The sequence below is a fragment of the Diadema setosum genome, chromosome 20 (assembly GCF_964275005.1).
Source record: "Diadema setosum chromosome 20, eeDiaSeto1, whole genome shotgun sequence".
NCBI classification, from domain to species: Eukaryota; Metazoa; Echinodermata; class Echinoidea; order Diadematoida; family Diadematidae; genus Diadema; species Diadema setosum.
In genome coordinates this window covers 8,414,999-8,428,872 of record NC_092704.1, presented here as the reverse complement: position 1 = coordinate 8,428,872, position 13,874 = coordinate 8,414,999, and the positions used below count along the sequence as shown (strand labels likewise).

The window sequence follows — 13,874 nt, the reverse complement described above, 5'->3', positions numbered from 1 at the left end:
GCATTTATTTGTTTTATTTGCTCTTATTGATTTGTTCACATGCTTGTTAATAATTGTTGTTAATCACATCAAAGCTAATGGATTAATTGCTTGCAAGGTGAATGAATCCTTTGCAGAACTAGTTACCATTTTTGATGTGATATATATATATATATTTTTTTTTTCAGGTTCAAAGATAAACAGAATTTGTTTGTAATTTGTTGTCTGTGTATGTAGCATGATATTTAAGATACCTAGTATTACTAGTAAAAACAAAAATCATGCATTTATACTGTATTGCATTTCAAAAAAACAAATCAGGTGTAATTTTGATAATTGTCACAGTCAGTCAAGTAATTCTGTTGGAAATATTAGATGGTTTTGATGTCACGTGGTCTGAAAACCAAATTGACTGTAATGTTCAAAGCATTTGTTGTTGTTTTTTTATTTACTCAGTGATGCATGAAAAAAAAAAGACCACTGTGTACACCTGTAAATAGTATTATAATTAAATGATTATCGTTCAGCCTTGTGGGTGGTGTGCGTCAAACCTGGGTATCAAGATGAACTAATTCTCGGTACGGTAATAGTGTTTGACGTGTCACAGTGTGTGGGTACTCGTGTGTGTCCATGCTACATGTATGTGAAGGTAATAGCATACATTGCACGTACGTTTAATAGTACTGTACGTACATGCAATTTTAAAGTGCATTGCCCTTCCATGTTGAAATTGTTATTATACATGTAGTAAAGAACAAAATAAAATGGTACAAATTTTATCGAAGTTGGACACAAAGAAAGAAAGAACTTTACAATGTAATGGAAGGTTTAAACTTTTACATTAAAATGCTTTTACAAACCAGTGATGCCTGGTAATTCCAAGCCCTGCAGACAAATGCATGTATTTCATCTTCAGTATTTAATACTATTTGGATACATCTGAATTGTCTTTACAAAACTACGTATAATATACAATTCCTTCCTTCTGTCAAAGTAAAGGATGCACATTTTGCAATTTAATCTTAACAATTTACTTGCAGTAACATTCCTGCCTTCTTACAAATGCTGTACATCGATAGTAGGGAATTAGTAAGAAAATGGAGTAGTTACAATGTATGGCTCAATAAGAAAAAGACACAATAATCTGGAATGTGATTAATTTGCATTGGTATGATAATACCAAGTACTGTAAACGTGGAAATTTTCGCGGTACATTAATTTTCGCGGATTTCGCGCTACGCTCGGCTAGCGCGAATTCAAAAACGCGCGAATATATCTTCACAATTTTCTACGCACATTTTGAACGGGATGAATTGTGTGCGCTTCATCGATGATACTGCTGCGTAGTACAATGTACAGGCATGTTTACGCTACTAGTAATGTGCGAAGAGACGATACCCTAGATTGCTGTGTACTGTAGCATGCATGTGTGCACCGCACGCATCGATGCTAGTCCCCCGTGACTACGGTACTAGAGTCACAGCTGTACTACGTATTTGAGTGCTTGTACTCGCAGTCGAGCCGCTCGCTACGTCGCTTGTCGTACGCTGGCATAGCAAGCTATGTAGCAGAGGCTTTGGATGAAAGCAGTGAATGTGTACTACAGTAAAGTAACCTGCTGCGGAGCGCGAATTTAAGAACCCGCGAATACGTTTTCGAGCCGCTCAGCGCGAAAAATTAATCGCGCGAAAATATTGACGTTTACAGTATCTTCAGTCTTTGTCTTTACTGCCTCCATCTTAATTATCTTCATTCTTTGTGCCAACACCAGTGGCAATAGCAAACAGATTTGCCAACAGCTACGCAGGCTTTGAGTTGGTGTTTGAAAAAAGATATGATGTATTTCCTCCAGAAAGATACAGGAGACCTACTCTTGAAACGTGAGGCATGAGTGATTATTTTAGATATTCGGAGTAAACGTTCCAAGGAATATCTGCTTCCCATCCTTGGATTATATCGTATTCATGGGTGAGAAGAAGTAAATATCCATGATTATTAAATGCGCCTGCATTGTGCAGTAGCGCCGCTGTCGTGCCATAAGAATTTGTGTGGGTGTGAATGTATGCGTGTGTGTACTCTGCTGTGCTTTATCTGATAATATATACATTTTGTGCAGAATTTGGAATATTGCATGAGGGATGAAGGGAGAAAGAGCAGGAATGAAACCGAACGCTGGTGGGCACCAGCATCGGCAGGCTGCTGCGGAGGTCATCTTGCAAATATTTGCATGGAATATCTGGTTGCCATGGAAACTGTGACTGCAGTTTCCTCCCTTGCGGGATCCGCGCTTCCCTTGGGTCTTGTCCCTCGTACAGTTGCCTGAGTGAAAAGCGATCTGACGCAAACAGAGCGCAAGAAACAAGTGATTGACCTTTACACGAATAGAAATGACAAATATACCAGAATACAATAGGAGAAGACCCATGTGGGGAATGCCTCTAAACAGCAACATTTATAATTCCTAAAAAAAAAGCACAAAAAACATGTCACTAATGCCATTGTACAAGTGTACAATATAGTTGTATTGAGCTTTTACGCTTCCTTTGCTCTCTTTAAATGTTTGCGTGCAATACTTAGTGCCCAGTGTAGAGTATGCTAATGCCATGAAGACACATATATTCTTAAATTTATGAAATTAGAGTCTTATCTTTACAGTGACATTATTGACTCACGTTATTTCTATATTAAGTGTTTGTCAGTAACCTGGAATCTGTGAGTGTACTTTATTTTTTTTATGTTTATGCAGTAAGTAGATGATGAAGTATGGTGACGGATTTCAAATATTGATTTTGGAAGATGATGTTTTGGTATCGACAAAAGTTACTAGGTTATATGTTTGTGTATGTCCTGAAATGAGTGTTTTGACATTTTGTACGTGTTATTTTTGTTTGACGTCCACTCACCAGCATTCTTCTTTCTCCTATCTTCTCTTTTATCTGCAGGGTGCCATTTTAGTGCAGTATGTAGAGAAAATGAAGAATGTGTTGATGGTGAGTATAACCAGCGTATTCCAATCTTATCTCGTAAACTGCACTTTGTTGCCCATTTCAATGATGGTTTTTTTTGGAATTGGTTTTGTGACGTGTATGTCCAATGGTTTGTATGCTATATTACAAAGTAGTGATGGATGGATTTCAGAAAGAGTTTTCGAGCATCTTTTTTTTTTTTTTTTTGATATCAGAAATTTACAGAGTAATTAATGCAAGATGGGAAAAAATTAATTTGCAGTAATTTCATACAATACAACACAGTGTTTAGAAGAGATAGTATCTTGATTACAAGCACTAATTTACTCTTTAATATATTTACTACTTTCCTATGAAGCATATTTATCTGCATGATCAGATTTAAAGGGTTGGTATAATTTCTGTTGAGATGGGGCTTCTGGTTTCCAACATTTTTTGATGAATATATTTTGAGATAATGAAAAACCTTTAATGAAATATGAAAGAGCAGAATTATAATTCTAAGAGGAATTAGAAGTTTATTTGTGACTGTGCATCACAAAACGAACAAAAAGTCGCAATCCGTGATTTTACATGAGGACTCAAAAAAGGTGAAATTGGTCTCCCGAGTTGATCTTGAATTGTTTATATTTTCTGAAAGGGCTATCCTTCTCCTACATTGTTCTTTAGTTTGGGATATTAACATGAATGGGAAAGTGTGTTTTCAGCAGTTTTTTCTACAACCCTGTTTTGGGGAAGAGTAGAGTGATCAGATATGTCTTAGAGGACCCTTTTCATTTCTTAAAATCCTTTGCACACTCTTCACTTTCAAGTCTAATAACTTTTGATAGGATATTGCTACTGCTTTGAAAGTTGGCATTAATCATGAACAGAATGTGTTGATAGAACATGCTTAATTTCAGCTTAATTCCATAATATCTTCATTGTTGTTGCTCTGGTGGTTAACATCCTGTGTTTTGTCCCTTTCATAGTGCAGCTAGCACAGCTTGGTAAAGATTAAACACTTGAATAGACCCTGTACTTCACAGCCTCTTTTCTCAGTTCACACTTTTCCAGAGTGTGTGCTTTCTTGGCAGTATGTAGGTCAGTTATGGGAGTCCATTTGAATTGAGTTATACATCATTTTAAAGCTTAGAGTCTGTTCTTTCAGAATCTGCCCTTAACCCACTGAGGACAGTTTGATTTTGCTACAACACGCATTTCCCATAGACACCTGCCCGAGTATACTTGGGACTCGTCCTCAACGGGTTAAGTAAAGATCCATGTCTGGCGACTTTTTGTTGGTTTTGTGATGCAGGGTCACATTTGATAAAAGTTGGTTTTGAAAAGGCAGACATCCAAAACAAAGCAATCCAAATTATTATGGTGGGACCCACCTTTTATTAGGATCGCTTTGTTTTACTTTGTTTTTAGATATCTCGGCCATTGCAAAACCGATAAACCTTGAATTCCTCTTAGAATTGTACGCTCTTTAACATTTCATGAAGTGCTTTCCAAGTATCTCACAAAAGTTAAAAGCTGAATCCTAATCTCAACAAATACTATCCCATCCCTTTTATCGGCTCTCTCTTTATTCCATTTAAGCTTAGCTGTTCTTGGTACTGTTGAATAAAATTGAGTATAATTGGAGGAATATTGAAGTGTTGTGTAACATTATGCAAATGATATTAAAGAAAATTTTGGAATGAAAGTTTAGCATGTGACCTTGAAATACTAGTAGTGTAATTGGACATAATCACATTTACAGAGTGGTGCTGATGTCATAGGTGAGGTGATGATGACATAGGTGAGGTGATGATGTCATTGATGGGGTGATGATGTCAGAGATGAGATGATGATTGTCATATGGATGAGAAGTGTCACATTTTCTTCCATGTCAATGTCCACATCAATGTTTTTGATTTTATGAATGGATTACAAACAAAACTATGTCTGTCACTCTGATTTAGTTGAGAGGTACCTTCAAAAGTAACATAGTGCATCAAAGCACATAATTTGCCACAAAATATTAAGTCAATAACTATAGGGAGCGCTCTCTGAAAACATGTACCATGCACGTTAGCCAGGCCATATACATTTGTACATAATGAGGAATCAAGTGATTATATCAATTTTTGCATACATGTAAGTGATTCCAGTTGTACACCTATAGAGTCACCATTTGAAGGGATTTTTGCTTGCTGGATTGTTTTGCATTCATTGTTAATCATTGCTCAATGCCGAATTAATTCTTTTCAAATGAAGGCAGGTGCAGTTGTATTTATAATCTATTATCAAAAGGTCATTGGTCCAAAGTGATTGTTATGGTGCAATGCATCTTCATCATTGGCAAGCTGTGCTGAGAATATACCTGTTTGTGTGTGTTTGTGTGTGTGTGTGTGTGTGTGTGTGTGTGTGTGTGTGTGCGTGTTTATGTATATATGCGTGCACGCAGAAGTGTTGCATGCTTGTGAATGTCCAGTAACACACATTATTGCAGGAGTGTACGTGCTGCCAAACCTGGGCTTGAAGATAATACAATGATGAACTTTTTTTTTTTTGGGGGGGGGGGGGAGGGGTACTAAAATGGGTCTGTAGAAAGGAAATCAATTGAGAATGCATTAGGCATGGCTCTACATATGTACAACATAGGTAAGACGTTGCATGCCTGGCATGGAATAACTTTTTAACTTGAAAGGTAAAAAGTGTGCATTCTCCATTGTATTTATCATGATATTTTATTGCCTGGATGTGTTCACTTTTTGAAAGTTGGTAGCAATCTAATCCTGTAAATGGAAAAAATTACTGTGTGTTTGGCCTTAAAAAGTGTGTATGCATATACTGTATATTTTATTGCACATCATGTTTGTGTGTGTGTGTGTGACTGTTTGGCACACGCTGTTGATGAAATGATTGGTTCGAGGAAGAAAGCACTAATTGCGTGTTTTGCCCATACTCTTGCATCTTTCGTGAGATTGGTGCATCCATAGCTCATCAGATCACTCTGCGATGGGTCAGCCCCCACTCTAATAATAGCTGATATATGAAATTACTTCATCGTGTGCACTGGGAATACTCTAGACACAAGTCTTTTCAGCATAAATTCGTAAAATCATTTCAGCAGGATTTGGATGAAATGAACCGCGACTTGAAATAACATATAAATGATTATGCCTAATCAGAAAACCTAAAGGAGACATAGGAAAAAGTAAAATAGATCTAGCAACTATTAGGGCCTGCAGCCTTGATTTACAGTACGTCATGAGCACTATACTAATGAATCTGTGTTATTGTATAGTTTTCCATACATCTAACACTGCAATCACTTAATGAGTACATGTTTTGACGTTGGAGATAGAATGCCCTCTGGTTTTCAGCTGCTGCGATCTTTTCTTTTTTTCAATCTTCTTGCCTTGAGATGTCCTCATCATTTATGGTACCCTTTTTCTGTGGCTACTCCTACAATCAGAAGCCACAATTCTTCCCCCCCCCCAATATATTCATGAATTCTTAAGTCAAAGTGCTCTTACATGTGTAGGGCAGAGAAATTGAAGTCAAATGTAGTATGGGGTACTGGTCATTTAAATGCAAAGTTTGTTTCTTCATAAATGTACATGTAGAAGCGATCTATATTTCTATTTGAATTAAGAAATGTAAACCAGTCTGCTATTGGGCCATTACTTGAGAGTTATGCTGTGTTACAAAATTTTATGATCTCTTATTCTGATTCCATGAAAAATTGTCATCCTGTCTGTTCAAAGTGATTAGATACAAGTTATCCCCTACATAAATGTTGGTTCTTGTACGTGATCGCTAAAAGGCATAAAGAAATGAAACCACAACAAATAAACCTATGACCCAACAAAGTCGTAGATATGCTTTTATAAAAGATACAATTATTTTAGTTATCATTTGATTGTACAATTTCGAAATTAATTGAAGATTTGTATACAGTTCATTACTAGACCTCAGCTATTTTGAGTATGCAGAATGTATAGTTGTAAATAATGTAACTACATGTACATGTAATCATGTTTATAACATGGAAAAACTGTAGAATTCTGTAATTTTCTTATTCTTTGCTCTTTAAAAATACATACATTTTTACCTCCCTGTGCTCAATATCATGAACTTGTCTGTGATCATATTTTGGCATTTAATCTAATTCAATTTCATTTTTCTTTCACCAAAAAAATGAAAAAGCAAATGAAGATACAACACAGTATAAAAAGTCTCTGCAATGTAAGAGCAGTACAACTTAATACTCTTACTGAACATAAATACAGTGGACTATTAAAAGGGTTTAGTGACACATTAATGTTGAGATACATGTACTGTAAGTGGGGGAAAATTAAATAAGGCCAAAAAAAAAAAAAATGGTTTGTTTGCCCTTCGCGACCGACCGAAAATCACAGAAATTTCGGGTCGCGTTTTTTTTTCTTTTTTCTTTTTTTTTTTTGCTCTTTCAAGTTTATTTTTTTCCACAAATTTCATCTTCTACAAATTTGTGAATGGTTTTAAACCCAAAATTATCCATTTTAAGCTAGAGAAAGAATTAAAAAAAATGTAAAAATGTTTGTTTTTTTTTCATCTCATCGACCCGTCGTAATGTTCGGGCCGCGCGGGTCCACAGGCTACGTTTTATAGCATGCATTGCATGCTACAATGTAGTTACCTTTTTGGCTCACATGCGTGCACGCGCACGAAATCCAATCAATGCATGTATATATGCACTTAGTACAGGGCTGCACACTGGCGACCAGTTATTCGCGCTAGCTTGCGCATTGGCGCTGCTCACGCACTGCCATGCCATGCAATGTACAGTGTAACTGCTTTTCGTTTGCTTGCGATCGGCGGTCATAGAATTAGAAGCGCATGCCTTTCTGGGTCATTTTACTCACGATCCGGTCCCGGCTTCGCAGCAGCGTGGCAGTTGACATGTTAGAACTAATTTACTTGTGTCGATTTTTAGAAAAGTAAAAACATATTCGATATTCAGCGATACAGTAAATGGATCTGATTGCGTTCAGTTTTATTTTACACAGTCATTTCACAAATGAATATTTTCATTCGTTCAGAATGATCTCACAATGAAGATAGGCGCAAAAAGGATCACGAAATCGGCCCTTCCGTGTACTTTTTAAGAACGCATGCACAAAATGTGAAGGGGTAATACTAGGGAGAAAAAAAAATCATGAAATCATCGCAGTCCCGCTTACATATTTGAGGTAGAAATCGTCCCAAAAAGGATCATGAATTCGGCCGGCCGCGTCGTACACCTTTCACAAGCTAATGTACGAAATGCGAAGAGATTATAGAGGAGAAAAAAAAATAAAGGACACATTTGGTACGTGCATCATAAAAGATTATAGCCGAATAAAAATTCATGAAATCAACACTATCCCGTTGAAATTTGAGGAAATAGTAGGCGCAAAAAGGATCTTGAATTCAGTCCTGCATGCCGTGTTGGTTATCAAAACGCATGCACAAATGCGACGAGATTATCGGGAGAAAAATAAAAAACACATTTTTACCCTTCTGGTGCGTGCATTACAAAAGATTACATCCGAAGTAATTAATGAAATCGCCACAAACCCGCTGATATTTGAGGTAGAAATAGGCGCAAAAAGGAACGTGAATTCGGCCGTGTCGTATACCTTTTAAGAACGCATGTACGAAATGGGAAGAGATCAGCGGGAGAAAAATAAAGGACACATTTTCATCCCCTTTTGGCGCTTGCATCATATAGATTACAGCCGAGTAGTACATGTAATTCATGAAAATTTCGCAATCCCGTTGAAATTTGAGTAAACAATAATAGGCGCAAAAAGAATCTCGAATTCGGCCCTGCATGCAGTGTATAGTGTTGAAAACGCATGCACAAATGCGAAGAGATGTAATATCGGGAGAAAAATAAAGAATGCATTTTCAACCCTTCTGGTGCATGTATCACAAAAGATTACAGCCGAAATATATTAAATATCGCAATCCCGCTGATATTTGATGTAGAAATAGGCGCTAAAAGGATCGTAAATTCGGCCGTGTCGTATACGCATGTACGAAATGCGAAGAGATTATAGGGAGAAAAATACAGGACACATTTTCAACCCCTTTTGGCCCGTGCATCATAAAGATTACAGCCGAATAATAATTAATAAAATCATCGCAATCCCGTTGAAGTTTGAGGAAACAATAGGCACAAAAAGAATCATGATTTTTGGCCGTGTCGTATATCTTTTAAGAACGCATTTACGGAATGCGAAGAGATTATGGGGAGAAAAATAAAGAACGCATTTTCAACCATTCTAGCTGGTGCGTGCATCACAAAAGATTACATCCGAAGTAATTTATGAAATCGTCACAATCCCGCTGACATTTGAGGTAGAAATAGGCGCAAAAAGTATTGTGAATTCGGCCGTGTGGTACATCTTTTAAGAACGCACTTACGAAATTCGAAGAGTTTATCGGGAAAAAATAAAGGACGCATTTTCAACCCCTTTTGGCGCGTGCATCGTAAAATATTACAGCCGAAGTAATTTATGAAATCGTCACAATCCCGCTAATATTTGAGGAGGAAATGGGCGCAAAAAGGATTGCGAATTCGGCCCTGCATGTCGTGTACCTTTCAAGAACGCATGCACAAATGCGAAGAGATTATCGGGAGAAAAATAAAGAACCCCTTGTATCGCGTGCATCAGAAAATATCACAGCTAAAATAATTCATTAAATCATCGCAATCCAACTGACCACCAAGAGCAGGTTACACAGCAAGTTCGTGCGCTGATGTTTAGAAAATGTCACAAACGCATTTGATACAATCTGATTTTGTTCATTATCATTTTACACTAATTCACAAACAAACATTCTAAATTTTTCCTGTCTTTTATTTTTAAATTTCTTGTGCAATAAATAATGCAAGTTAAAAAAAAAATATTAATCTGTAAAATGTACGTGGGGGGGGGGGTACATGTACATCCATAAAAAACAGGAAAATAAGTTTGCAAGTCATTTAATGTTCTTTATGTTGTCGTTGTTGACCGGTAAATTTTCTGTTCGGACCTGTAAAAAATGGTAAAACGGGGCATTTACCGGTCCGACAGAGACAGTTCGGACCGGCAGAAAAAATGGGTTAGTGTGCAGCCCTTCACAAGATGGCTACTTTTGCAGCATCCGTTACCAGCTGTCATGGCACCAAAACTGTTTGGAGTTCAGTTGCCAGCATCTCACTGGAAGGTACTTTTTTGGAGCTGTTTGCAAAATTTAACAAAGATGAACGTTAAGTGTTTGTCAGTGAGTGTTTCTGCCTCGCGTACCGGGCCCTGGCAAGACGTAAATTTGAATGAATCTCTTTGAGTTTTGAGTGCATTGACATGGAAAAAAAGGGGACCCTGTATTTAAAAAACAAAAAAAACAAAAAAAAAAAAAACGACCTACCGACCCTCTTGGGTTTTGACAATTAAGGGCAAACAAACAATTTTTTTTTTGGCCTAATGGTTGGGCCTTCACGATAATAAGCTTATTTGAGACATTAAATCCAATCTTATCAAATCTCATGAATTTTAGATCACAGAGATTAGACAGACACATAGTGACCAAATTGAAAATAGATTTGTGAAAAATATTTTAGCATGAGAAAAGTTCTTTGCATGGTAGTTTGCATGTTTGTTTGTCATGTCAGTGCCTGTATTATGTGTATAGTATATGTGATTTGTGACAATATACATTGTACATCTCGTGTAGTAATTGCCACAGATTGAGGCAATTTTACAATGTATACGAGTCTTATCAGAAAAGGGAAAATTTATTCCAAGTATGCCATTTTTAAAAAAATGATCTATGAGGTTATCATACAGATTTACTGAAACTATGAATGATACATCAGGAACAGTGTGGAGTCAAATGAGCTGTTTTGATGACAAAGTTGCATTCTATGCAATGCGATATTGAAATGTCATGGAATGTAATATGGTTTCCTATGGAATGCCAAGCGTACCTTTTCTGGTCAAGGTTTTTAGGGCTGCTTCCAATTTGCCTTGAAGTACTGAGAACACACACAATCAAATTGCATACTGTAGTTTCTGAATCTGGATTGAGAGTGACTTTCATTGGCTCAGTAGATAGGAAATTATGATGGCCTTTATTTCCAAAAAGAAAAAAGAAAAAAAAAAGAAAAAAGAAACCATTTCTGTGGAGGAGCTGTAAAATAACAGACCCTTAAGTGTAACAGACCCTTAAGTGTATAAGCATAGGATACAAGCATCATTGAGTAACAGCTGTGTCACAAAAACATGTTTTATGTCCGTTTCTCGTAAAAAGATCCTTGCAATCAAAATGTATGTTGACCTCTATTGATGCCTTTTGGTCTGCACATAAACAAGTCCCTGAATCACTTTTTAAAATGTAATAGTTACTGAAGGTGAATGTGATGAAAAGCAGATCTACACTATACAGTGATCACCAAACCACGGAAATTTGGTACTGCTGTGTCTTTTAACAACAATTCTAATTATATTTTGCACATTTTTTTTTTTTTTTTTTTTTTTTTTAGTAATCTTTTGACTGGTTGTGTTGTCCTAATTTTGTTCTGATTCTGATTTTCTCTTCAGAAGTATACTTTGTGCTTATGAGTACTGTCTTATGAGAGTAGTGATGTGGTCATTATGACTGCCAGTTGATAGCGATGGGGACCAACACAGTGGAGCCATTAGATGAAGAAAATGGCTTCCCTGTACAATTGTAGGTGTTACTTTGCCAGATCCATACACTGTAGCCTAAATGTCATGATCATGCGTCATGAGCATTATTCTGTACGTCAGCTGCCTTCCTCAGTACTATTATTTTGCTGGAAAATGAGTCATTTTGCAATCGTGTAATGTGATGATCCGATGTATCGCATTGGTTTTACTCCCCTGAATTTTCTCTGTCTCCGTCTTTCTCTTGCTCATTCCGCTGTTGCTTGATTATGTAATTATTCAATAAATGTCTTTTTTCGATGAATATTACAGACAATTTATTACTTCATGCAAGATGCTTGAAATCACCACCAGTGCAGTATACTAAGTATTCTAGAAATGTAATGTATCATATTCCTCCTCTTTTAAAAAGAAAGAAGAAGTATGTGCTATTTTGATATCCAGACAATTATCAGCAGTCAAATTGGCAATGCCACCAAATGAATGTAGTGGTAAAAAGCAAACAAACTATTAAGATGACAGCAGATTGCTGAAAGCAGAAGTCAACAACTGAACATGATTTCCGCACTTGTGGTGCTGCTTTGAATTACGTCAGAGCACTTGTGTTACAACATGTGCAGTGAATATTGCCACTGTAATGTAGACGAGGCACAGGTATGGAATGCTCGCGTGCCGCCACCATTGCAAAATTGAAAAAGAGGAGCTGCTGTTGTGAGCGTGGACGTGTAAATTGACCCACGGCACGAGGATGCGGTGGTCACTGCCGGCCAATTCACCGCAATTTTCCCCGCGTGCACGTCATGAATCATAATGAGCATCGGCTGCTAATGAATAAAAAAACCCGACAGAGGTTGGGGGGGGGGGGAGATGAGAATAAGCAACGGGCTCAGCTATGTCGCAGTTGGACGATACTGTGTAATGAAATCGTCAGCTAAATCGTGAAAAACACATTAGCGTGAGTAATACTGGTTTAGGCTTGTAGTTATGGTGGTAGTGGTCATTAGTGATTGTTTTCACCAGGTAATACAGTGTAGGATATAAACATCTCTTTTTACCGTAATAGTTATTAAGTGTAGTCCCATGAACCCTAATTTGTGTGGGAGGGAGGAGGTGTGTTTGCAAATCGGGCTATGTTAATGAGGCTACGTTAATTAGGGTATGGATAGGATAACCACGTGGAGCACTGACCTCTTTTATTTTCAGCCACCTTCCTTCTCACTCTCTACTACACCCACCAACCTGTTTCTTTCCTCTCACCTTTTTTCTCTATTTTCCATTTATCTGTTTCGTCTTCTCACCCTCTTCCCCCATCTCCTTCCTACTTTCTCTCTCTCAGACTCTTTCTTTCGAACGCTGTATAGTTTCGATCAATAATGCTGCCTAATAAGTGTGCTAATATCCAGATTACTGGGTTACGTTATGTATGGGCTGAGAGACTTGTTTCATGCACGGACATGGATGTTGGGTGTTGCTGATGGTGAGAGGGTAATTGGAAAATTAAGCCTGACCACTTCATCTGTCTCCCCTCCCCCCCCCCCCCCATAACACTTGCCCATCTCATGATAAGAGTCTCATCAATAAGAAGGGATTTTACCAAGTTCCATCATCACTTTCCTTCCCGCCCAACACCCCAACGACGAAATTGACTGTCGTGCAAAGAGGATTTATGATGCGGTAATCCGAATGCTGAATGTGTCCGATTTTGACTCCAGTCTCCTCCACTGCAAGAGCTTTGCCTCTGTGCATCTGGTTCCCACATCATCTTCCCTCTGAAAATAGAAGAAAATTATAATTCATAAAGTGCCTGCCTCATCATTAGCTGCCATTATATGGATAATGACTGGCGTGGGAGCGAACACACAAAGTTATCCATCCGAAGTGTTTGAAAGGCTATGGATGGGACGTGTTAAAAATCCTGAGACAAAGTCGATGGACTTTAAACCTCCTGATCATATACAGCATCGAAACCATAAGGTCAGAATATTTTATGTATACCTTCCCACCAACAGTCATTATCTAATGCTGACCCGTTATGTGCCCAGACATGTGTCTGCCTTAACTAGCCAAGCTTTTTTCAGCAGCATTCAGTATATCCATCCAAACTTGACCTATAGCTGTAAAATTTATATTCAGCCCACTTTATAACAATGTGCCACAGCCCATTGCAAGATTAAGACCATGATGACACAGTGAGGATTAGGGGGGATTAGGTAATCTGTATTCATTGACAGTCAAGTTTCCAGACATTTTTACATTC

General features: G+C 37.5%; 1 protein-coding gene across 1 annotated transcript in view; it reads left to right on the top strand.

The window, feature by feature from the left end:
* The window catches only part of LOC140243859 (uncharacterized), a 342,981-nt gene that overhangs the window by 30,531 nt on the left and 298,576 nt on the right, over positions 1 to 13,874 (top strand). Inside the window, exon 2 of the mRNA XM_072323532.1 lies at positions 2,922 to 2,969. Within this exon, the coding sequence (XP_072179633.1) occupies positions 2,922 to 2,969 (48 nt within the window). The remainder of the gene's footprint in view (positions 1 to 2,921; positions 2,970 to 13,874) is intronic.